Here is a 26,541-nt window from a genome sequence, read left to right as displayed (position 1 = left end):
GACGCATAGCTTCAGGGAGCCATAACCCACATTTTCAAAAGTACTGAAGCTAGTCCCGGCCATCTAATCAGACTAGCTGAAACTGAGAAATTAAAGACCTCTTATGGTAACTTTACGAAGTGAGAACTAAGCTATTCCTATTTTTTCTACTGTTTGTACAAAAAACGATAACTTCCTACTGCTGCTTAAAAATCCTTTTATATAAACATTTAGAATGAAACATATATGAAGGCCAGGTGTTTTCTGTCAATCAACCTTTGGTTATCATTTTGATATATTTTTTTCAGAAAAACAGCCGAAAACGAAGTTCATTTGCGAAGTAGCCGAAGCCACGTTATATGCACGATTTACTATCACGAGGTGAGTAACAAATTGGAAAGTAATGAAAGCTGCCCACAATGTCCAATTTTATAGTTGCTTTGTCACATTTCTTTAAAGAACTGAATTACCAGCTTCCAGAACAATCATATTCCCGCGGCAGGCGAACTTTTTGAAACATCTTCCAATAGGAAATCCAAAAACAAGTAGAGAGTCTTGAGAACGAGGCAAAAAATGTATTTTGACTCTGCTGACCTCAGTCCTGGTAAATTACTGAGGCACGCTCTCTGGGAGGGTTACCTAGGCTTTGAGTTTGTGGCAGTTTATTAGGCTGTCATTGCATTATACGCTAGAGGTTGGAAAAATTTAATTTAGCGGTCAGTTGGCCCGGAACAGAATGTAAGGTGCATCCAGATTTCATTTCACAGCCTCTGCTCAGCCCACGAATAGCATAGGGCTTTAATAAGCGGCTACCCATCTTCTTGGTTCACAGTCAAAAACTGGGTCTCCAAAACGGAATAATTTGGCATTTATCTAAGTGCAAAAATATCCCAGAAGCTGAGGCCACACAAGTGATATACGGACAAGTGATACTTCGTCTTACTTAATACGGGCTTCCAGATTTTCACTCTCATTTGTGTACACAGTATAACATAGAAAATTTTAGAATGACAGTTTTGACGAGCGGAAGTTGTAACCCTTATATTTTTTACACACAATCTGGGCTAGCTGTGGGAAAGGTGGGCTGCAACGCACTGCATCGAGAATGACCTATTTGGTTCTTGACGTCATCACTCCGAAGTTGTATCTGAGTGTATAATTCTTTTTTGACGGTAGCAGTGCTTTCTATGCAAGTGGATTGTGAGGAGCGCCTCGTTATGACAGCTCCAAGATCCTTGCCCAATGGGAGTATAAAAATAACGGTGAACACGAACCGTGGAAACCGATTAATGTGCACGTGTAAATAGTCCAAGCGCATTTGTTCACCTCTGACTAAGTTATTCCGTATGCTAGAAGTGTAAGCATACACCTGGGAAGACTTATGATAGACTTTTCCAGGCATTCATCCAACAAAAAACAAAAAGACAAGTACCTTTCCCTTTCCGGAATCTTACGTGAAGGTGATTTTAGAAAGCACACTATTGAATCTATTAATGATTTGGTCTAAAGATCTGACATCCTTGCAAACCTGTCGTCTAAATACTGTTTTCTGAAATGCTTCAGATTAGATCGCGTGTCACTGTTTCACATTTCAAGAGAGAAAATAATTGAATCCGGGAAGTATTTTTGCTTCTTTCAAAAGGCACAGCGAGTTGATAAATTTAGCGAAAAGCTATCTTTAGTTGCCTACATAAAATATAGATATCCGTGGCTGTGACAGCATCACTAAAGGAAAAACAGAGCGATGCGACGTGAGGCTGGCTGGGGTGAGTGTCAGTGTAGGTAGGGGGTTTGAGTCAGCAGCATGTACGAAGATCTCGTTGATGGATTTATCTCTCACTGGAGGCTAGAATTCGACATTTTTCCAAAGGACAACACGGCAGTAGATGAACAACTGAGATCAAACAGTTGGTCGTTAAGTTGAGCATTAAAAGCAACTTGGATTGGAGAGTATCCTACTCTCTTAGTATATGTGCTCCCTTGAAAGGAGCCATACACTCTGAAACGTGTTATGAAAAGGACCTACTCTTATCAAGTAATGGCCCTTTCATATATAGACGATTCGATTAATGACGTTATTCTCACACTTGACTCTAGTACGAGTCTTCGACCAGAGTTTACAAGCCCCGGTGTGGTGTCTGGTAAGTTTGGCTCTCAACATTCTCCTAGGTCTAAAGAAACTTGGATCGTAATCATTTTCAGATGAAACTGGTTTTAATGTTAAAAGCAACGGAATCTCAGATGAATCTTGTTTTTGTGAATATACTGCACGGAGTTTGCTGCATATTCCACTTGGGACGATATCCATGATGTCGGATCATTTTCTGTACGTCACTAACGTTAGGACTAATAAATAAAGGTGATTGTTCGGCCTTTATCCGACAAGGTTAACATACGCAATTTCTATTCATTACCAGCTGCAAAGTGGAAATATTTAATAAGGGATATTCAAGATAACGTGCGTTTTCTCATGATTAGCACCAGGTCTAAAAATTGACACCCTAACCACAGTATCACACGGCGCACGAACACTTATGAAGGACTGACTATCATCCTGGTTGTTCCCGCTGTACTCCACACATAAGCCAAACCGCGCAGACCACTGAGTAGCAGTCCTACTCTTGCTCAAAGGCATTATGAAGGCTAGTGGAGATTTGTTGCCATTGCCTATCTCTGAAATGTAATCCATACCTACTGGTCGGCGTCACCCCCAACAAGTGGCTTATTGTTGCAGTCAACTAGGGATATGAAATTTCCATGATTAATTGTGTCTATCGGTGGGCCTTTCTAAAGCGACCGATCTTGATCCTTCAGTCTATACTAATTGTTGATATAAGTCCTGAGAATAGATGGGAATATTCCGTTGCCAAACTAAGGTTGTATTTTCCATAGCTATCAAGAAATATAACCTTCTTAAAACGTCATAAAGGTCACTAGTTATAAGGACTAAGCGAATATTGAACGTAAAGGCTATCGAAATGAACCAGTTATTCGTAGCGAATACCGCAGTAACTCTGTGTCACTCCGCGTGACATTGTCTCTGATTCAAGCTCGTTCATGCAGCAAATCTGATGCAAAAAGTCAAATCCATTACACAATAACAAAGAACAAGTTCTTAAATGACGGTAGAAGCAAGGTTAACTTCAGTGTAAAACTAGGAAATATGTACACCGTATATGCGTGCGTCCGACGACACAATTATACTTCTCTTGGAAAGGCTTTGCTTTCGCCACTACACGTTGGTTACTACTTGGAACGTTTAGCAAGTAGTCACATAATTCTTGTCTAACTTGTGGCCGTTTAAAATAATTTGCACTAACACATCTCGTCGAGAGGTATGAGGAGGAAAGGAGAGTGAGGTGATTTGCGTACCAAAATAGTTCAGGAACGTTAACTTTCAATACCGGTTTTGGCCGCTTTTGACATCGGTATCCCAAGTATTCGAACATGGGGAAAAGAGGAGCAAGTTGATAAACGTTGCATACCAGTCGGATCACATTGCCACTGCCAATTATTTGCTATGTTAATTTTGAAAAATTTCAGTAAGCAATGAAATATGCGAGGTTTCAGCACGAATTTTTCGCAGAATTTTTCATTCTCAAGTCTGGCAGAACAGCATTATATCTCCTAAAACAATCATAGACCGAGTGGCAACAGTTTTGTTCTTCGTAATAGCTGTGAACGGATATATAAAAGCAATTAATGATTAGGCTGTTCACTAAAAGTTAATGAAGTCTGCTATTAGCAGTCCGCTGCTCAGTCATTTTTCGATCGTCTCATTGGTCAATGGGCAGCACGAAGCCTTGAGCCCCCATTCACATAACAACTGAAAACAGCCTGTCACAAGTTCCAGTCTACTGATTCAGCTAAAGGCTTTTGCGAGGAAGTATAATGTTTGAGATTGCCAACCTGCATGATGCTCTCAGCGCGTCGTTTAGCATCAATGTCTACGATTAGCGCTGCGCCACTGCACATTCTCACAGTAAAAATATATATGGACAAGCTGTTGATGCCAGTATCTTTGCTGCTGAAGAATCCTCAGGCCCGTTGACAACTCATCGAAGGAAAGTAACTCTTCCATCTATCCATCGTCAGTGACTTGTCTCCAAAGGGGTTGACACTAACCATCCCTGGGTTACAAGGTGGCCAAAGACAGGTCGATATTACCGCAGGTAGATAACTTCACTGGCCGTTACACTCTCAAGCTACATAAAGACAGGAACCACCGTCGTTAGCTTTAAATCACGTTTCACTAACTGCGTTATACCAATGGCCAATGAGTAGTCCGCACCAAAAGACTGGTTTATGGTTCTACTTACTCTCGACAGTGCATGTGGACATCCTACATAACTGAATGACACAGGGTAAAATGTATCTAAAATTTTATTTCCATCAAACATTACATCTGTCCATAAACCCATTTATTACAATAGAGATGCTTTCTTCAAAATAAGACATTGAACTAGGCAGTTTTTGCTACGTTCTCTGGTGTTCTGGGAATATTATATAACCTTAAATATATATAAGAAAGACGAATAGACCATTCAAAAGAGCCTTACCGACATCGTGCTTTTATGATTATTTGGGTTACCGTAAAATTTCTGTGCCAAATATGATGTCAAATTTGTTTCACATTTCCTTCAAAACAGACTACTTCAGAAGCAAATTATCAGAAAGATTTTACAAGCAAACTGAGTTTGATCGATCTAGCTGGAAGGTGAGTTTTGGGTAGGGGCAATTCGTCTTTGAAAATGGTTGCCATTTGTCGATGAAATCAAAACAAGCATTCATTCGTGTAGTTTACTGTTACCACGGAAGAATTATCAGGCCTAGTTTTTTGTGTGATATAGGACAATATTGGTAATCACTGAGGAAATCCGAATGAAATATGAAGTTCGAGTATGGTATTTATGGTATTTATGACAACCACGGTTACTATTCTTTGAAGAGATACATGCAGAGTGGATAACAACAGAAGAGAAGGTTGGTAGCTCATCGAACTTGGCCATTGTCCAGAAAGGACAAAATCTGAACGAGGCCCTAACGTCCAGCTTAAAGGTAAATTAGCACTAAGAATCAGTCATGTGAGGGAAAAGACCAATAATTTTCTGTTTCTGGTGAATTTATATTTTCACCAAAACTCGACGGCTATTCATTTGGTGTTATGTGTGGACGTTGTATAACAAACTCGTAGTATCAAATGTTCACTAAGTCAGCAAACCTAAGCGGCAGCTTTTTATGTATGGATTCAGCATGAAAAATCAGGTGAAAGATAAAATCAGACAAGCTGATTAGATAGACAAATTCTAATGGAGTAGTTGCGTAGTTTACGAGTAACTAAGCAGTATAGTGACACGGGAAGAAAATCAGGACAGTTTTAGAGTAATTCAGATATTTTCCTCCTACTTTGAGACAACCTCAGTTTACTGACCGGCGAAAAAAAGAATGTATTCGCATCTAAACGACACAACCAGCTCTGTGTGTTTTTGCATTTTACTTCACTTAGTTTTTCGGCGTGCGAGTTTGTACGAAATGAAGTCCTCACAGTGTATGATAAAGATGAAGAAACAAAAAGGTTAAAGATTACCGGATGACTTATGCTTATTCCTGCCGGACTAAGACAAATACACCACATAAATATTTAGCGCTGTTCGATTGCTAGTCATTTCACAGATTACGCATCTTGGCGTAATCAGGCCTCTCAAATAAAGCTAACACCGAAATAAAGCTTTGTGTTCCCCATTTGAAAGGCTTTCTTTGGCTTTCTTTGGCACGAAAAAACGAGAACAGGCCATCAGTCGAGCCTTTTGGTCATATTACTTGTAACGGCAATCCGTATTTTAGTAGGCAACTACCAGGTTATAAAAATATCGAGGAAGTTATCTACTACTAAGGCGTTGTGCCTGGTGTTAGCCTTGCTATAAATAACTGGTGTACCGCATTACAAGGTCACCTCTGTCAATGGGACTACTACTAAATTGGGTCAGTGAACTTAATGGATTCCCCTGACATTTCACAATCATAAGTACAGTCCAGATGAGGCTTGGTGATTTTTCATCGTACACTAGTCACTTTATGTAATCCTATTCGAATATCACGACGCATCTCTCACAGTACTAAAGCATGCCTTCTGACGATAGTCAAGAGTACCATGTGAATTATCAGTGCTTCTGACCGATTGAAACCTTGCCGGTCGATCGCCCGAAATCAAGAAAATTAGATGAAATGAAGAAAGGTTTTCTTCACAAACCCGATTGATTCAGTATCTGATCGTCTTTGTCCGAAACATTTGAAGAAAACCAACTCACGGTCACCGAACCCAGCCAACGGCCTCCGGCTCGTTATGGAGGATCCCACTTCTTGCGACTTTTAAATTGTTAAAGAAAATTCAACCAAAATAATAAAAGCTGTACTTGAACAAATTCGCACGTGGAAATGCATCCTAAAAGCGAGCTAACTGAAGTCTCAGCGGTCCTGTTAGTTATCAGGACTGCGATGCAGGCGGTGTTTGCCTTTGGGTTCGAACATTATCTACCACAAAACCTACCTTAATATTATAAAGCATGTTATTTCCCTTTCAGTGAAAAGGCCCACAGAACCTCCAATTTCCAACGATTCGACGAAGGACGGAAAATCAACTTGTCCTTGTCTTCTTTGAGCACTGTCATTTCACGACTTGGTGAGAGACTTTTCTAACAAATTGTAGTCTTGGCGTCTCTTTTTGTATGAAGTATGATAGCCGTCTTCATTGATTTGTCAGTCAGTGTCTGCTTGTTCGGCAGCGATTCATAAGTGCGCGACATTTCATTTATTATTTAAGTTGATATTTGAGCCGCATCGTGGGTTTGGACGAAGAAAGTCATTTGAGCAGATATTGTCCTACAGGATTTGAAGTCCCCCGCTGCTCGCTGCAGTGTGCACTGTACGCCATATGAGTGCAATGACAAACAGCCTGTCAGGTAGAGATTACTGGGTACATGGTGTTCAAAATATACAGGTTTCAAAAATACGTCAGGGTTTCTGAGTTCATATTTATCCTTTAATAAGCATTCATCGTAATTAACAACATATAATCGATGTTTAACACTAGTGCTTTGCTGCTCCATTTAGTCAGTAGTAGACCGGCGCTGGCCGGTCTTTGAGCCTCTCGTAGTTGTTTCATCAAGCTTGCGTGCACTCACGTCACAGGATTCCAAGCTTCAACTTAGCTGTCTCCGACTAATCTTAAATCACTCAGCGGAGAAATCATGCTTATTTTTTGGGAGTATCGTTTTTGGAATAAACTGCTAGTGTTTTTAAGCTACGTTAGGCCTTACGGGGACGATGACTGGTGTGATGAACGTGAAAATGTTCTGAAGTACAACATTCTGTACGTAGAGATTGGAAAAGTAGAAAGGTAACTCCTCTCTTGAATAAGAAATTTTTAAACGCAGGGTTATTCCTTGTCAACACCTTCGTCAGAGAGAAACTTACACATTGTCTCAAACTGGGAACTCTGTTCAGAGAATTTTCTGTTTACTGTTTGGGGATAAATGTCAAATATACCTTGCTCAACGTTAATGACTTAGTTCGATCGTTCAACTGCAACATGAAAGGTGTCAGCATAAAATACGGTAACGTCAGGGAGATTCTTTAGCCACAAATTTATTTTACGGAATCGAATGCTTGGCAAGAAAATCTTTGGAACTCTTCGGGTGGTGGCGATTTCATTTGCCCGTAACGCAAAGATGATTACTTAATAAATTCCGATAATTAAATATTTGTTGGAACTTGATAGAAGTTATTCCAGGAGTTTCGGGCCATAAAGGTCTCATCTGTATAGATCCTGTTAAAGACGAAATAATGGTGTAATGTCCTTGAATAAATCTGAGTTACACATGTGTGCGGTTATTGTATACCTGAAATAGCTTCTTTAGCCGAAGTGAAGACGCGTGAAGGAGAGGAACCTGAAGAATCAATTTGTGGGATTGATGATTAAAACAGTTGCAAACCATAACGCTGTTGTTGTGAAGCATTTGACCTTAAACAAGGTGATATCATCAGTGCGTTTTGATGCATTGTTGCGAGTAGCGGATTGCAAATTCCAGTGGCAAGCCCATACTCAACCGACCGACGGTAGAACTTGTCGGCTGACAAGACAAGACAGCGTAGCAACGGGAAAACAACTTTAAGCCAGCAGGCGATCTCTATTCGCGGCTCAAACAGACAATCACTAAGGCTGACCATTCAAACGAACAATTCAATCGAAAGCCAGCTATGCGCTTATACACACGTGGGACAATGTTTATTAGAGGAAAATGTCGGTAGCTCAGTTAGCGTAGATGGTCGTTGACTTGTTCTCTGAGCTGGGCAATTTATTTGCAATCCAATTGCCCAGCTCAGAAAACAAGCCAACTACAATGTTTATTGTCTAAAAATCTATACGGCGTTGAACTTGACAGGATGTTTGGATTTCAATGTACAATCCCGACCTATTTAAAACTTACTTGGAAGTGCCGACTCCTCTGAGTCTCTGGGTCTGAAAAGAAGTGTCGAATGAAGGTTAAATCAGCCACTAGGCGGCGACCGATGTTGCCTTACTGATTGTGCGTGTCCTGGAAGCGATGAGAACGGAACACTCAACGCCGAGCGGACGGTTCTAATGCGAGGTCAAAATTTCTCGCTTGTTCCTAATAAATCCATTGTGTTCTTGTTGGTTGAGTCGCTTACTAGCGCTAAGGTTATGGATTCGGGATTCGCAGTCAACCACAACAGTACCAAAACGAACGGCCACATCACTGCATAGTTTATTTGAAACACTACCCTGTGTATTGAACGAAGTAGTGTAATGTCTTTAAGTTGTAGATAGTTCCAGTACATGTCTACTTCAATTCCCCGGATTAAAATAATTGGCCCATAGAAACAGCTGGCTGAACAGTGATTTAACAAGTACTGCATTTATCTGCATACAAACAGAAAAGCTAAACATCCACTGAAATTAAAAAGCATTTTAACCAGTGTTCTGGATAAACCTGGCGAATCATTTCATTTAGAGACAGCTATGCACATGCTTCAAGAACCTGAGCGTACGTCTATCAAAAAGACCATAACAGTAATTTCAGTGCAGAGTGGCACAAAACCACGAAAAAAACGAATGATGGTGCAGTGAGTTGGTGAGCAACTATAGATTTTAGTTGCCAAGTGAGTTGGGAGCAAATAGGGCAACCCTATAGATTTTAGTTGCCACTTGTTCGTATATGGGAAGATAGGCTTGGGTTATTGAACAGGCTTTACATAAAGGCACTCTATGTCCATCAGTCTTGGAAGACAGACTTTCTCGGCATGATCGACAGCGAGTATCTTCGCTTCCCTCATCTGGTTTGGGGAGAAAGCAAAATAGTCTTATGGGATGCTGCACAAAGGGGAATGTTCGCGGGACACTTTCGCTCAGCCTGATATGTTCACCATTGTAGGTTCTTAGTAGTCTCACTACGTCTGCAGCACACTTACCAGAGTAACAAGAACCGATAAATTAGTTATCTGATCATTCAAGTGAAAAGAAACAGAAAGGGATTATCTCTTTGAAATGCTTTCGTAGGTTGAAGAGCTTTTGGCTCTCCTGATGTAAAAGATTACGTCGATTGGCGAAGCAAGGTTACATTGATCATCAGCTCCATAACTGGTGGAATGATCTTGTAGATAGTTGTAAAGATATTTGTTGAACAGCAAGGCTGTTGACTCCGAATTTCCTTACAGTGATGTTAAAAAATAGCTACACAAGATATGTGGTGCTGTTCGAACTAGGTCACGATTTTTATTAGGCATAGCAACGATTAGCAATAATGCCACTAAGAGAAAACACCTGCGGCTACATTGCGTTTTCTTTTCGGATAAAAAAAATAAGAGTTTGGCTGCTCAGGTAAAGTAAATACTGACCAGTTTTTCTGGGCTTGGTATTTTTGTTGTAAACGCCTGTTTACCAAGCCAGCTGACATTAAAAGTACCTAGTTGTGTAGTGCTATGCTACTGTGTAGGCCTTGTCTTAGTTAATGCCGAGTGAGGCACACCTAATGAGTTTTTCCTGTCCATACTTGCTTACCAGCTGACAAGTCACAGAAGGACAATCCTGATGCGGATGTGATTACCAATAGCAGTCATTCCACAGTCAACAGCACTCGAAGTTCACGTCAATCGGGACTTCACAGTTCTTCATCGGTCCATATCCCCTATCGAAATTCAAAACTTACATGGCTTCTTAGTGACTCTCTGGGTGGGAACGCACGAACCACCATGATAGCAAGTACGTCAACAAAGTACTTTTACTGTGTAATCTTTCGGTTATTTATTTGTAGCTACTTATTTGTTTCATTCCATTTATTTATATTCGTTTATTTATTACAGCAGAGTGGATAAGACGGAGTTCCGAATCTTTCTAATGAATCGTGTACCACTTATTCGTTACTCACTACTTCCGAACTTTTAAGCGACTTTTCAGCACAATATTTATACGGGTGAACCACACATAATTACGGACAGAGACCTTGAACTTGAGCTTTTGGATTTTATCACAAACTTTGAACAAATGACCTGGAAATCACTCGTCATGATCCAATTTTGATGCTAGCTGAGTCCATATATTCTGTCATGATGAGTGGTTTTCCCTTTTAGACTCGCTTTCTGGAGGCTAAAATTAAATTTGCCGAAACCCGATTACTCATCTTAACAGAAGTACTTCCATCAATGATATATGCGGCCAGGAGGGCAAATATTTGCGTGGGCTGCAAACAAGTGTTTGTGTGTGTCTGTCGTTATGTACTGCTATTCAATCATCCGAGGAATCTACTCAGGAGATTTGTGAGATTCGCACTGCTGACGGTTTCCGATAAGGAAGAAACAACTGTGCAGTGCAGGATTTTGGCACAGATGGATTCCACTCACTAAAAATTCCCTAATCCCCCCGAGCCATCAGCAAATAGGTGGTAACTGTCCATCCAGGCCAGTTGCAGCAGAAGACCGTATGGACGTCGTTATGGCACATCTTGTTGCTTTCCTGCAAGCAGACACCCCGACACAAATTAGCCACTTATTGACTAGCCCGTTGACAAAAGTTCTGTTAAGCGAGTTCCCAGCCTCAAACAGTAAATGCATTCTGGTACAATGTGTTGAAAAAAACTCAAGGACGGTTTGGCTAACTGTAATTTTCCTGTGTTAAAGCTTAGCTAAGCTCATGCCAATTGACCCATCGGGTAACTTAGGTAGAGGTATATGGAATATTCAGTGATAAACTCCAAAGCGCAAAAGATGAAGTTACAAACAATTAATGCACGAAAACTCTTCAAGCCTAGATTCCATGGAACTTAAAAGTAACGTTTTTTTTATATTCACATTACAGAGTGGAGAGGTTGTGGAATTATACGCACAAAATCAATTAAAGCGATCTGAAATACTTTCAGAAAGGTTCACTGATGATCCAGCTCATGGAAGTGCTAGGAGGTTTTGTCATTTCTAATTAAGATTTCGTTCTGTAAGTGAAGTCATTCTATAATGAAAAACCAAGAAGCCCTGTACTTCTGTTTCATCCTTATTTGGAACCACTAGCAGTGCACAGCTCAACAGAAACTCCATGAAGTCCCCAATCCGCGACTTGTGGTTTGGCTAAGAGCAACCGATTAAACCACATTTAAACGGAGTCTTGTAGAATGCACACTGCTGATTGTTCCTAGGAAGGATGAAACGGCCTTACAGTGCTTATGGGCTTTTCAGCGTAGACAGACTTCCTTTCCAGGATGAAATCTCAATTGAAGAATTCAGTTGCCTTTGACGTTACGTAAAATTTGATCACTGCTATTTTAAGATGGACAGTGTCTTACTCCTACAGCCTGCATGCCAAACTCTGATCCTTAAGTTAAACTTCGATTATTTCGACTCCATTTGAAAGCACAATTTAAACTGTTGTTCTCACCAAAACAGATACGTTCATTTGATTACACACTACCTTCCTGTAGAAAGGGTGGCCGAATGCAGTAGTCAAGCAAAAAGTGGTTGCACTTTAAACGTCGTCAGCTTAATGCTGACTTGTGATCAAGTTGAGCATTTTATTTTACGCTGCTCCTCGAAACACCAGTTTCACTGTCCGCCCAAGATAATTACAAAATGTCCAGCAGATAGGCGTTTCGCGAAGACTAAATAAATACAAGCTAAAGTCGGATTCACTGATGTGTGAATATTCCGCTTCCAAACGTTTGAATGCTCTCTACAGAAACAGTTAGAAACCACAGATAAAATACGATTAGCACAGATAATTTTGCGACACCGAATTGTGGGACTATCTGGAATCACCAGTAGGTCTGATGCCATGAAGGTAATCTGTGGACCCAATAGTTGTGGAGTTTTGTATAATTTGCTTTGATGATCAGCAGATGAATTGTACGTAGAAATTTCACTCAGAAAATGTCTACATATTAACGAATACTGGTCGCATAAGCCAACTTTTGGCCTGAAAGGCCTAATCAAGTTCATTGCCAAAAGTGGTAAGTTCCTTTGAACGACGTTGTAAGGGCGTTCATAGGTCATCCCCTGGTCCTACAGTACAGTATACGTGTGCTCGCAGGCGGTTGACAAGATGTATCTGGGCCGTCTGCACATAATCCCCAGCTGGGATTAGCAGGATTCAACAATCTTCGATTCCTGGAGTCACTAAAGTCTGGTGTGTACTCTCATCTGGCGAACACTGGACAAACCCTACCCTGAAAAGTGGACCAGGAAAGAGCCATTCTAATCCACGTTCTTTTTCTTGAGACATACTAATGTCACTCCTTCTGGAAAGAATCATCCAACGTAAGGAAAAACATTTGTACAATAGTCTGTAAGACTTGTGATTAGATAATTTAGGAAACAGAAACAACCTTTAGGGACCAAAATAATAGGACAACCTCAGTCCTGCAAATCCGAAGGATGGCTGCCGAACTGAATAAACTGTGACAATTCCTAATATGGTGGTCAGTACTTGTCTAGCAAATAAAAGACAGTAAAGACACTAAATGTCTAAGTTATTTTTCACTGTTGGCATGAAATTGTATTAATGGTTGTTGCGGTTGACAAACAAACACGACATATAGTACGACCAAATTGCCCGCGCAAAATTCAGCCAATCGGGAGAACAGCATGAAATATGGGTGGAACAATGGTTGATTTAACTGCTCTAGTCTATGTCAAGAATGAGTCCCAGTGGGCGTTTTCTAAATCACATTCAGTCGCTTGAATAGTAATTCGGCTGTAATAGACTAGTTAGGCAAACAATTGCCCTGTGGTTAGCAGAATTTCATAATCCAGATATTCCGGCTTCGTTACAAATAGAAAGCAGTCAAGGTCAGGATGTGAGGCGACTTGCGTATTATGATCGTACATCAGCAGTTATTCTTGTAATGTGGCATTTGACTAGAAAATCAGAGCTGGATACTTGCAAAATTCCAATAAGTAAGGGTCGAACTAATGAGTTAAAGCAGTCAGGATAAGAGATTGAAAATACATGAAAAAGCAATCGACATTACGTTGATAAAAATGAGTCAGAAATGGCATCATGGTGACCGATTATAAACTAAACGTAAAGCAAGCTGCATTCGAAGAACGATGGGACTGTGTTATGGTTAAATGCGGGCAAGCTGATAACTGAGAAGAAAGCGGATGCTTGCTTCACTTCACAAACACATCCCACTTCTCACTAATGCGGTCATGTGCTTTGTTTTGGTCTGTGTAAGTGCTAATATCTTCCATGCATAAATCACTGGCAAACCAGAGAGCAGACAGTTGGCATAAAAAGGAAACTTATGTAGGACTCATGTACTCGGTCTCCTTGTGCCAAGTCCAAGTGGTACTTCTCTAAGCGCATAGAAATCTTATAGCTATGGCTGCCTAAGGGTGTCAAAGTAATTTGTACACCAATCAGTTTTCAGAGTCAGTCTTTAGGAACTGTCTTTCTCCTTTGCCTACCAATTCTGTTTTCACGGGGGACCCAAATGAATCGCTCGTTTATGGTGCTCTTCAATTAAACTTCCCGCTGCCATATTTGCGCGGCAAAAAGTACTGCTTATTTTGGGGCTTGATGCACACTCCAAATTTGAATTTCGTTGGCGGTTACTCCATCATTTAAGGTATAATTCTGTGTCTCCTATCGGGTTTTTACACGAAAAATTACTGATGCGCATTTTAAGATGATGAAAAAACAAAAACCTAACAATAACTGTTGTCGTAGTTTACCGACTGCGTGACCTGTGGCCTCATTATAGTTCACAGGTTTTATTGAGCTTTAAACTTTAGAGGCAATTTTGTAGATAATGAGATGTTTATATTTCAAACGCAGTTGCTTGCTGCAGATGAAGGCAAAGTACTCTAGAAAGTGAGCAGCATAGCTCAGGTCATTTCTGTTGAGAAGTGGATAACCAGTGCACGTCTTGCTTACCAGTGGGAAGATCCGAACCCAACATATACGATATTATTTGGTCACGATTGGCTAGTCAACAAGGCAAACACAATTGGATGGGACGTTTCAACAATGTTCAGTTATGCAGCATCACAGCATAGCTCCATCTTCCTCCATTTGGTTGAAGACTTTTGACATAAAGTAGAACCATTTTTTTCAGAACGAATAACCACCACGACTCAAAAAAATTATCAAACCGTACCTCATTCACAAACTTCACTTTTCCGTTTTATCAACTGGCCACTTTATTTGTTAATTTGCTAGCGGCATCTTTCTGGAAGAACTTTGATCGGGAGCAAAATCTACTAATATACTTTTTGCGTAACCACAATAGATATGGTCACCATGCAAGACGTGGAACTAATAATTGATGTTAGCATCCCTCTTAGGATTTGGGAGCGTTAGTCTTTCACTGTCTGGGAAGGATTGGCTGCGCAATGGGATTGGCTTTTGCCGTACAGTATCACCTATTCACTTTTGTTCTCGGCACTGACTGCTACTCACTTCGCACTTTTCAACGCCATTCTTGCCGTCTATGTTACCAGTTATTCCGAAAGATACTTCGCAAATGTAGGACAATCTACCAAATTTATGATACCACAAAGAAGCGATAGTTACGGCGTGCTCTCAAATTGTACGCGTTCAAAATAATATCTCTCCCCTTCTTCGACTCAGTGCTCTTGTTTTAAGTGTGAAAGGGAGGTTTTTATTCATAGTTACCTATCTAGACCGCTCGAAGTAGTGTGGAAACACGCCATTTTGGCGTCTTCAGATTCAAGAAACCCAGAGGAGTTGGTCAATTCATTCAATGTGTAAGAAACTAAAACGACAGGTTTTCCTCATTTCCTTGAGCTCCAGTTTTCAAAAACCGTATGAGTCATTTGAAAAGCTTGGACAGGCATCCAAGTATAATGAATGAAGAGTTAAATTTTCATCGATCAGTATACGTTAGGTGCGCCGTAATCAAAGACTTGAGATGCTGGCGCACTACAGAATGCAAAATTAAGACAACAAAATGATGCATTTTCACTAGATTTTTACCTGCCACGTGGATGTGGTAGATATTTAGTACATTATCATAAGTAATTCGCTCGTAAGATTTTACTATCCACGCAACTATTTATATACATTTTCTTCTTTTATCTAGCACTATCCCCCAGCTATTTACAATACCAAGAAACCTTGAACACGCTACGTTACGCCCAGCAAGCGAAACTCATTGTGAACCAACCCAAACTGAACATGGTAACGTCTTAATTCAACTAAATGACCTAGTTTTGGCATATTCTTGAAGGATTCGAGTGCAATTTATATCCGTCAACTACTGGATGAAATTACTGTATTAAAAAAACAGTTGCATGAACGAAATCAATGCCTTCGATTTCCGGTAAGACCTATGTTTCTTTTGGTAGACCTCGCAGATGTCCAACGATGGGATCCGTCTGCATGCCTTTGATACTTTCTTATTTGACTTTCTTTTGCTGTGCTTATTTGCTCTAGTTTACATTGCCTTAAAACAATAGCTAGTCCCAGTGTGTTTGGCCCATGACATGTGGATGATTCTGCTATACTAAGTCGTATGATTCATTTTTCACTGTCGAAATTCCCGTTTACGTGATATCTACCCTACAGTCCAGGTAAGTAATACAAGTTGTGAAGCTCGCAACCCAAGGGAGGTGTATGCGAAATCTCGGCAGTTGCATGCGATGACATCGATTGAAGGGATGTGTTGGGCAGTGAGTTTATTTGCCAATTTTTGATACCTTAACTAACGATTAAAGCCTTAATCGTCTCAAACCACCTCGCACGCATCGTAGGGTTGTCAAGTGTGAAGCTGTCATCAATTTGTTGTCAGTTTTAGTCAACGCAGATGTTGAATCAAATGACACCTTTGTCTGAGTTATATTTCATGTTTATGCAGTCGTGGAAACTCTACATGATCAAATCTGTTCGTGCATGTAATAAATCCTGATGCATTACGATTAATTTGCATCCACTCTACCATCCTGTGGCTCACACGAGTTGTAGGGTTCGGTGTCGAAACATCGAGGATAATAAAAACGCCAGGTTGGAAAACATTTAATGGAAACCACTGTTTCACGTTGTTGGATGTGGTTTAGTGGCTTTTCAGAGCAATAAATCGAGACGGTCATGGAACATTGGATATCAGGTTTAGCGAATTTGTGACCGAGAGAATGTTATGCCACCAAATGTAATTCGGTGGTTTGGTGCGGTTGATTGATAAAATGAGAACATGGGAGATAATCTAACAATGACTGCAATTAGTTCACATACATTGTAATCATTTATGAAAGCAACATTCTATCCTGAGATCCATGCTGGAATTCTTTAGGATGGTTGATCATCCATTGAAGGCAAACACATTTCTTATCGGCCACTTATTGATTAAAGTCGATGTGTCAAACTTTACTGGATTGTATTCCTGAAACGATTCGGGGCTCATGAAGTAATACACTAGGGCCTTGACAATGAACGAATACCGGCTTTGCATGGTTCGTCTGCAGAACGTCCCTCAAATAATAATTACAAGTCTGCACTTCTGCAAAAAATCCCACAGCTTTGCAAACGGGGTCCATAGTTTCCAAACGAATGTCCCAAATTTTGTAAAACAAAAACATGTTCGGCCGTAGCTCCGTGTACCATTCTCTCATTCATCAGGCTGTTGATGGTCAACTCACATTAATAAAACGAGGTGTTAGCGCAACAAAAACAAAGGGTAGGTAATCGAAAATATTTTGATATTTAATAAGAACGTGATCTAATCGTTCCAGAAAATCATTGCATTTATTTCTCGTCCTTTTTTGTTTTACAAATGTGTCAGAAAAGCTTTTAATACGCCGGGGAAATTAACAGAATTCTTCCGCTGTTTTTGTTTTTTGGTTTTAAAATGGCCATCTTTTTTAGTAATTTTATGTATAGTCATCCGGATTGACAAACGGTTTGGACAGTGCACATTTCGATCAGTCAAATTCTACCTTTACTTGTAATGGGAGAAAGATGAGAATGTAGTGGCTATTCAGGGACCAAAAGTGTAATATTAGAATTTTTCATGGTTTAATCGGGACTTTCTTGATTTTTCTCAAACAACGGTGCTTTTCGGGTTTACTTTACCTGTGCCGCTCAGCTGCAGGCGTTGATGCTTACGTCTCAAAAGTTACGGTCATTTAATCACTGATGTGTTCGGAGATATGACCTATATTTATTATTGAATGAAGTAAAACACGTGACTTGTTGCAGGGCAATCATATTGGCAGGAACGTTTATGTCTGGATCGATTTGAGACTTACCAACAACTTTTGCATTTACAGATCAGTCAATCAACGCCACGTTCTTTGGGTCGACAGCTCTCTGGACGCCGGGTTAATTCTGAAGGAGATGTATGTTTCCTTGCCTAGCAATTTGCAGTTAGTCCCAACGAATCAATTTGTTACCTCATTTTGTGATTCATTCAATAGAGTTTGTTTGTCACATCCAACAATCCCCACCGTTTGACAACTATACTATCCGCAAGCTGCAAAATTCCATACTGTGCGAAACACAGCCAACCCATTTTTCCCCTTTTTACGCATTGGCATTCTTCCGTTCTTCCAATAGATTACATAAGTTCGAGAAATGTCACAAAACAATGGTTTGTGTTCGGCTCCAAGGTCTTTAACACTTATTAGAGACAGATGAACATACATCACTATCTCAGCTTAAATCAGAAGGATCAATCAGCTTTGAATTTCCTCTTCTTAAGAATCATTGAAGAACACTTTTAGAACGATAACAGATCACAACATATTGTTCTTATGGTCTAGAAGGTGAAAAGAATTTCTTTCTTTCGAAGAGTGCAAACAGGTCCAAACTCCAAGTCCTTGTTCATTCAGTGCTTTCATTAGTCAGGGCGACTTAATCTGGACAAGGCCAAGAGCGCTAATCTTCTCTCACTAAAATTTCATGGTCCTTCATTACCTGGATCACATTCAAGTTTGAATTAAGATCCACTGCATATCCTTTATCATAATCTTGGTGAGCTTTGCAAAAAAGGCACTCAATCCTTCAATGATCATCTAATTCACGTCTGCGCAGAACTGGAGGATGTTGAAAACTACATAATGAAAAGCTGGAAGTTTCGGAATCCCGACTTTATGATTGTAGGCGAGTGTTTCAGATGAGAGCATGATCTGTTGTTTGGAGGCTGTAGCCTCGTAGTTGGCAGAATTTCCAATCAGGACAAATTTGACTGTCTAAATTTTCTTTTTGTGTCCTCGGCTCCTCAATATGGATTTCTTCCTATCAGTTGAGCTGATCTATGCCGAAAAGCTAAGAAGCACTGTACAGCTCTTTACCCTTGTTGGAAGCATCAGCAGAGAACACCTTACAAAACTGTAAGGGATTTTGACTCCCCGACATTCCAGCTACTACTCGAGTAGCTGGCCGTTAAGCTACAAACAGCTGATTAGCAGTATGACTTGCTATCTCTTGTCAGCCACTCGTGTCCAAGCGGTTAACAGTTTAAGCACTGGTTGGGAGATCGCAAGTTCAAAACCCCCCGTAGTTTCGTGAAATGCGCACTTTTGATGATTCCCAAAAAGAATGAAACAGTGCTTACAGTGCTTCTCGGCTTTTTACCACAGGTAAGCGTAATTATTAGGATAAAAGCCCCATGGAAAATAACCCCATCTCACCGCACCACCACATTTTATTCAGTCAACGGTGATTAGCTGACAACTTTGATCTTAGGCCTCGTAATGATCTAGCCCAGCACTTTTAGTAAAACACATCAATCACTATGTTGCGCTGATGCTTATATGATTTCTCCTCATGCAGTTGAGAAATTTGAGTGAAAGAAAATGCCTGAACGCATCGGAGTGCATCTCTACCTGTAAGTATTTTGGTAATAGTCATATATTTACATCATACCAATTCAAGTTCTACCAGCGGAAATGGTTGCAGTTAACCACGCATACTAACAGTTAGCGTGCTAAAAATGACCGTACTTTAAAAGTAAACCAATACTAGTGAATTTGCATGTAAGAAGATAACACTGGCCATCATAAAATGTTCAGGCGCACCCAGACAACAGAACATGCGCACGTTGCTGTATGGTGGTTCGTACTGTCGCCGAACATCAGCAGTTGCACTGTAAAACTGGTGTCCAAACTCGGCGGGAACCCAGTTTCTTCAAGATAACACAGTCTTGATGTAAAAGTAAGGCAGGATTCAAGGAGAAAGGTAACAGACAGTACCACAGCCAGTGTTCTGAGGTCTTGCATAGATCAGAGCTAAGGCAGTTCACTTGAAAGAAACTAGAATTAGTACTACCACTATGATCAGTTTGTGTACTTTTTGTTTTACGTGCTCAGACGGTTCATAGATAGTTGTGCGGGGCAAATCTGTAAGTTCGAGCATGCTTGTGTGCAGAGTTTCGGTCTGCCAGTCTTTCTGTTAGATTTAATTTGGACTGGGATAGAAAACAACTTCACTCAAATCAAAGATGGATTAAAATGAGCACCACACAACGAAGCCACAAAAAATTTACTGTGTTGGATCCAGTGTTGCAGATAACCACACTACGTATTAACAAAAACATTCATCGGCTCAAGCAAGGGATTTGAGGAATAGATTCCTACAAACTTGATCACGCCTCAGATTCTCCGCGGACAAAGGACAGGTTTTGCTATTGCAGGGCATTACACTCTGCTTCATCTGGGGAACTAGTCAGACAGTTGTGGAAATAATGCCTCGCTGATGCTGTTAGAAATCCACCCAGAGAGAACTTGAGTAAGTGAGGCTTACTTTTTTGAGGCGCAATTTTTGTAAAAAAGAAAGAACAGAGAAAACAGTTATACAAAACAAAACGTTTGCGTTGATTTTAGACTCACTTTGACAGTAAAACATAAATTTTGTCCGGAAAAAGAAAGGTTGTCCATGACAAATCTCAACCTGTACTTTCTAAGCTATTATGAAGCTACATGGTCTGGATGGTTTTGCATGGTTAGAATTGTAAGTTGGCCTTTATCAACATATATTGACCTGGAAAGATACCTGAAGTTTTTTTAAGGATGGTGAGAATCAATTGATACAAGCTGGTCACAAATTCAGCTACTCTGAGCTAGCGCAGTGATATTTATGGGCTGTTTTGTATCTTGCAGCTGGGAAGGTCTTGATGAGCCGGAGCACCTCACCTCGGCCGTTTTCTCTGGCACTTGATTGCTGGGAGGTACGTCCTTACTTAGGTTTTTCACTGTTGCTTGGCGTTCATTTAGTTGCCTAAGAACTAGATATAATTTGCAGGGTGAAATTCACCCACGTAAGTAAGGCCTTACTGTCATTACAGTAAAACTAAATTTTACGCTTCACTTGTGACATCATTTTAGATTGTCAGAAGTGAATTTGAAAGCGATAAACTAAGCCTCAATTTATTAAAGTTTGGTATAGTTTGAAATCAAGTTCCCTACAGGATGCATTTTGGACAGCAATCAGGTGACTTTCGCTGTACTACATCACGGTTGGTCTGCACTCTTGAAGACCTTGTAACAGTGTGCAAGTCAAGTGGTTAGAAACATGAGTATATAATACTATATGTTTACATATAAGCATATACCGCTATATACGTATGTTTATATATGTATCTATGTAACTACTTGTTTTTGGTGTGCATATTTTGAGTTTAAACCATTTCAGTAATATTTAATATCGTTTCAGTATGTAGACACCTGTTTATTCTTCCGAGGTTTGTGGTAGTGATGTTCACAAATAAACAGGAATTCGTGGGGTTGATCACATATACTGCGCAGGCTAAATTTAGCCTTGCTGTTATGAAGTAGTTACTCCATTGTGATAACATGTGAGTGAATAAGGGATATTTTTGTTCAAAGCTGATTGTTTAAAGCAAATACTAACTGTCATTTACTCACCTAGTCTATGCAACCACTGTTCTGACTCTTTCGTCAGATTCCTCTTCAGTCATGGATTCGTTTAAACACTTCATTGTTCATCAAACTAATTTACCAGTTATACGCTGTTTCCAAGTAATCCGATCCCTATGACAACTTTGTCAGTTGGTTCGATTTGGTCAGTCAACCATCACTTTTATCCTCTGCGGCTGATGTCCCCAAAGTGATTTCATTTGTCTATGACGAAAAAACAGTTTGTCAACTGGATACCAAAGGATATTAGCGTTTTACAAGAAATACTGGGAGAGGCACACTAATTGAGCCTATGGTTCATAACAAACTTGTGCCTTCTGCCGCATAACTAGAAATTTACAAGTGACTGGAAACACAAATAAAAATTTCCGTGATCGATTAATAAACATATCCGAGATATAATAATACTAATAATGTGGTAACGACTTCGAGTAGATGTGAGAGTGTGGTTAAAATGACCGTACAATTAAACAAATGAACAACCATAAAAAATATACAGTCCAGCAAGAGTCATGAATTTTAGGCCAACAATTTTGTCAAAGTTCATCGACGATCTCACTTGCTTCATCACAAATCTGCACATCTGCCTTTGAGAGCAAGATCATCACCCCAAACTTGACATCAAGTTACCCTATAGTCCAAGCCGATTACCATCTGATTACCAGTTCACAAGTCCATTCATGTTGTTCAACTTTGGGACCTTGTTTAAAATCCATGTTACTATGATTGTTCGCATTTGTTACCAGGTAAATCTCTCAATAGAACCATTTGTTTGCACCACATAGGAAGTCGAAAATACAGACCCTCGAAGCTAAGATGGTCAATACTTAGGCTAGAAAATTTCTCATTATAAAGGCGGTCGCATCCATGGGGAAAATCGAAGAACAAACCTATGGAACCTGGATGGTTCGGTACCACTGGCGAACCCATGTTCACAAGCTGGGCAGCGTTGGTAGTCGTTGAAATGGTTTGCACGGAAGAGGTTAATCACATTGCCGAGATATTATTACTATAAAATAATAAAAGCTGCCACGCATGATGATTTATTGAAAATTAGTTATACGCGTTTTACTTGTCCATTTCCAACAGAATTATTTTGAGTAGTCTCATGCGCACCGTGATATTTTCACACATGAAAGAAGTTTTGCTTATCGTACTCACCAGCTGTCCAACTATCCCAAAGTTCACGGGGTATTTGGATTGCACTCATCCATAATCAGACCACATAATGTATTCTGAATTTCTATTCTCACCGATCCAAGCACTGTAAATAGGTTTGATTTCCAAGCCCTGTCCTGGTAGTCAGATTCCTAATTCTGTTACGAAGCATGTATTTTTGCATTCAACCGTCCTACATAATCTTACGCTTCTAGTTAGAACTTTCTTCGAGAACGTTCTCTGCCTTTATGAACGACTGTGGCCGTATTCCACATGGTGTCCCGAATCCGGCCAAAAGATTGCGCAGAACATATTCCCTTGAATTCTTCTTCCAGACAGAGTATGAATTCTAAGCGGTGCACGGAAATTGGTAATCACCAAAATGGCACTTTTTGACTTCCTTATTTTTTGACTTAAATGCAAAGATTCCTTAACCATAAAAATGTGAAAGAACCTTTGAAAATATAAAGAATCGAATTGGTACTCTCAAATCTGAAAGGAAAAAACGAATGGTGGCTTAGAAATATATCAACTTGAAATAGCATGGAAGAAAAATGCTTTGATGTATGAGCATTCTGCTAGTCTATTTCGGAACTAGACATCCGTTTGAAAGCATTTCAGCTGCTTACGGGAAAGATGATTGGTATGAGACACTCCAAAACACAATAAAAGATTCTCGCTGTTCTAAGATCATATGGTGCTGGCTTGAAAACGTTGGCCAGTAGTAAAACTCATTAGATGACGCACTACAACCGGTCTGCTTCAGTTTAGACGTTCTGACATCCCATCATTCCAGGCCAGTAGTGCGTCTGATTCTGAGATTAAACTCATCAAAGCATGGGAGAATTATTTTACCGGATTTTTGTCCGAATGTAGCAAACCATAACTTCAAGCTGCGTAACTCAGTCACAGTGTAAGAAATGAACTGTTATTCACTAGACGCATCTGCATACATATTGAGACAGCGGCTTTGCGCATTATATTGAATGTGTCCACAACTTGCAATCTAGAAGATAGGATCTTAAAAGTGGCCAACAAAAGGCCTCGTAAGTCGGATTCAGGGGGTGAGCCATTGATGGAAGCTTGATGTCCTATGTCAGCCTATACTATGGTTACCATCACCAGAGGGGAATACTGGTGTTTCAGTGCCATACAACAAGGTTAAGTTACTTAAGTAAACCCTTGTAATAGGAAGAATATAAAAGTGGAACAGATAAGGAATCCGAATCTAGCCAAGAACAAAACATTTGGGGTGCCTACACTTCCAGCACTCAGTCAAACATCCTGAGTAGAAACTGGCAACAGGAAGGCCACTGACATCGGTCAGCCGCCATACCGTTCAGTGGTTCCATCCAAGCACTGGGGGGATCACATCCAGAGCATTCTTGAAGGTAAACAGCAACCAAGGTTTTCTCAGAGTTTTCCATTCATTTCTGCCATGTCAAACTTCACCCATTTCTAGGTTTTCACCATTCAAACTAAATACGGGAAACAACGCTTGTGTAGGGATCTGGGCATGCGTAAAACATTGTCCAGCCAGCTTAGATGGATGGATTCGCTGAGCAAAGCACCGCATGCCTCATCGAAAAACCGTCTTATGATTACCTCATTCCGAATTCAATGGTTTCAGACACCTGCTACAGTTTTGAGACTCCGGTGGTCAACGAACAAAGACCTAGTAATGTCTCAGTTCCTGGAAGTACCAAAGTCTCGCAGCTGTACATTAAAGCATCACTTACTGTAGTCTGATTTATATTACATTTGAAATCCATCAAAATGTCTCCTTGATACCAGAAATGGCGAAAATTTCCAAAAAAAAAAACATTCCTGGCCTTCGAGATTTGAGCGTTCACTCGCCCGTCACACCATTATCAGAGCTCTAGCAACTTCTGAGAAATGCTTGCGTCCCACAACTCCAGTACCACCTCTTGAATTTGCAGAAGCATATTCAAAGACTTTACATCCTGCAGCAGACCTTGCACTTCGTGAGGGTTAACACACGCCGAAGGAATGGATCCCTTGTCCAATTTTTCTAGTAATGCTATTGCTTCATACTCTCCGCCGAAAGTGAAAATAATGTTGTCTGCATATTTCAGTTCAACAAGGGTTTCTCTCAGAGAGATCCGAACACCAGAGTTTTGGAGACCTTCCTGTGTTTGTTTCATTGCCTCATCAGTGGAAATAAATTAGACGAAACAAGGAAAAGTGGACATCCTTTTGGGACATCACTGCTTTGAGGAAAGCTTTTGGAATACAAAAACCTATTATATTCACAAACATCTGTGGCATATCTGGTTGCGCAGCAGAGCTAATTTACCTAATTTCGTGTTCATATTTCCAGAAACCATGAAAATATCTGAGTGCTTAACATACTTCCAGCAAGATGCTCAACCGTCGTAAAAACTATCTTCGAGTATTAGAGCTGCAGTCTGTTGGGGCGTAAGCAGGCGGCGATTATTGGCACGGTTTATGGAGTACTCTTACAGATACTGCTAAACAAATAGCGAGATGGCTCAAGTGGTTAGAGCATGAATTTACTGACCGAAAGGTATGTGGTTCGCATCCGACCTCTACCTTTCGACTTTCCCTGTCTAGGCTTCGGCAACGTGACAGTATCCCAGTCCTCGTGCTTCCTTCGGGCGGCATGGCAGCTAGGCACCAGAAGGGTGTTACAGCTGAGTGATTATTATTATTATTATTATTATTATTATTTATTAGACAAAAAACATGGATGCGAATATCCACGGGAAACCTTTATTTTGGTCAGTTAGAACTATACCAACCCCAGCAGAACTAGCAGCTGTGGCTTCTGGATAATCAGAGATGCGCACCAGACGTGAGCACAAACTAATGAGGTTGTCAGTTCAACAACAGCACTAGGGTCTTAAATCATTGTTTAGGAAAGAGCACACACCAATAAAAAGTAAGTCTGATAGTCTGTCGTTTAGCTTATTTAAGAGTGTGAACGTCAAAGATTGTCAGGTGAACTGTACATCAGGATTTAAAGAATGATTTTGAAGTATCTGTGGCCATAGTGACCGAGTCAACCGTAGATTTTGCAGCTAGCGGTTATGGGCGGTGGACGAATCTTCTAACTTTATACATGAGTCCGCAAATATACTCCTAGCAATGGGATGAGGACGGGAAGTAAAACCACTTGGGAAAAATAGAAGAAGTGAGGTGTCAGGAGTAGCATGTTTTTTGCAAACCCGCCTTGCTCCATCCATCTAATCGGATGACTCGGGTGATGCCACCACGCAAAGCCCAATGAGGCAGGATACTATTCGTAGATGTTTAATTCATGCTTTTAGCAGGCTAAAAGCTCAGATATAGTTGTGGTTGCTGGTGATATGAACGCCCAGGTAGGTAGTCTAAGCGCTGCTGAGGCCCGATTGGGTGGTCGTCTTGGTTTGGACACGAGACGCACGGACAACGGAGACCGCTTACTTCAGATGTGTGCTGATCACAGGCTGTTCCTTTGCAGTACAAATTTCCGGAACAGCGGAAATTGCTTGACAACGTGGTGCCCACCATCAAACCAGCGCCGAATCCAAATAGACCATATCGCCGTCAGTTATCGGTGGCGAGGGTCAATCATCGCCTGCCGCTCCTTCTGGAACACCACCATGGACTCCGACCACGCACTTGTACGCTGCTGCTTTTCATTGCGCTTTTCAGGTGTACGCAAAACGCGCACACCTCGCTTAGCCATTGAGAGGCTAGTGAACTCAGAAGTCAAACGAAACTATCAAAACCCGCTCCTCGAATGCCTGCCGGACGTTACGGTGTCGGATGTAAACAGCCACTGGGAAAAAGTATCCAAGGCGCTTCTCAAAGCAGGACATCTGCTTGCGGTACAACCCGGCCAACCTCATCCAAGCATTGGATCTCTAATAGGACCGTGTCCTTCCTGGAGACCCGGCGATAGATTCGACCTGGTCGCCACCACCCGGCGCATCATCCGACGCCAGGTGAAACTGAGTGTCCGCGCAGACCGAGAAGCTTGGTGGA

General features: G+C 40.7%; 1 protein-coding gene across 1 annotated transcript; it reads left to right on the top strand.

Moving 5' to 3' along the window:
• Positions 1-288: 288 nt before the first annotated feature.
• Positions 289-15,821, top strand: T265_14609 (hypothetical protein; the record flags this gene model as incomplete). The annotated part of the gene is made up of 6 exons (XM_009174393.1): positions 289-360; positions 4,629-4,696; positions 6,561-6,658; positions 10,061-10,258; positions 15,585-15,682; positions 15,732-15,821. Coding segments are annotated over 6 exons (624 nt in total), but the record flags the coding sequence as incomplete, so codon positions are not given.
• Between the last annotated feature and the right edge of the window lie 10,720 nt (positions 15,822-26,541).

Source organism: Opisthorchis viverrini (genome assembly GCF_000715545.1).
Source record: "Opisthorchis viverrini unplaced genomic scaffold opera_v5_226, whole genome shotgun sequence".
Taxonomy (NCBI): domain Eukaryota; kingdom Metazoa; phylum Platyhelminthes; class Trematoda; order Opisthorchiida; family Opisthorchiidae; genus Opisthorchis; species Opisthorchis viverrini.
The sequence above is the reverse complement of the archived record's forward strand: the minus strand, read 5'-3'. Positions and strand labels throughout refer to the sequence as shown.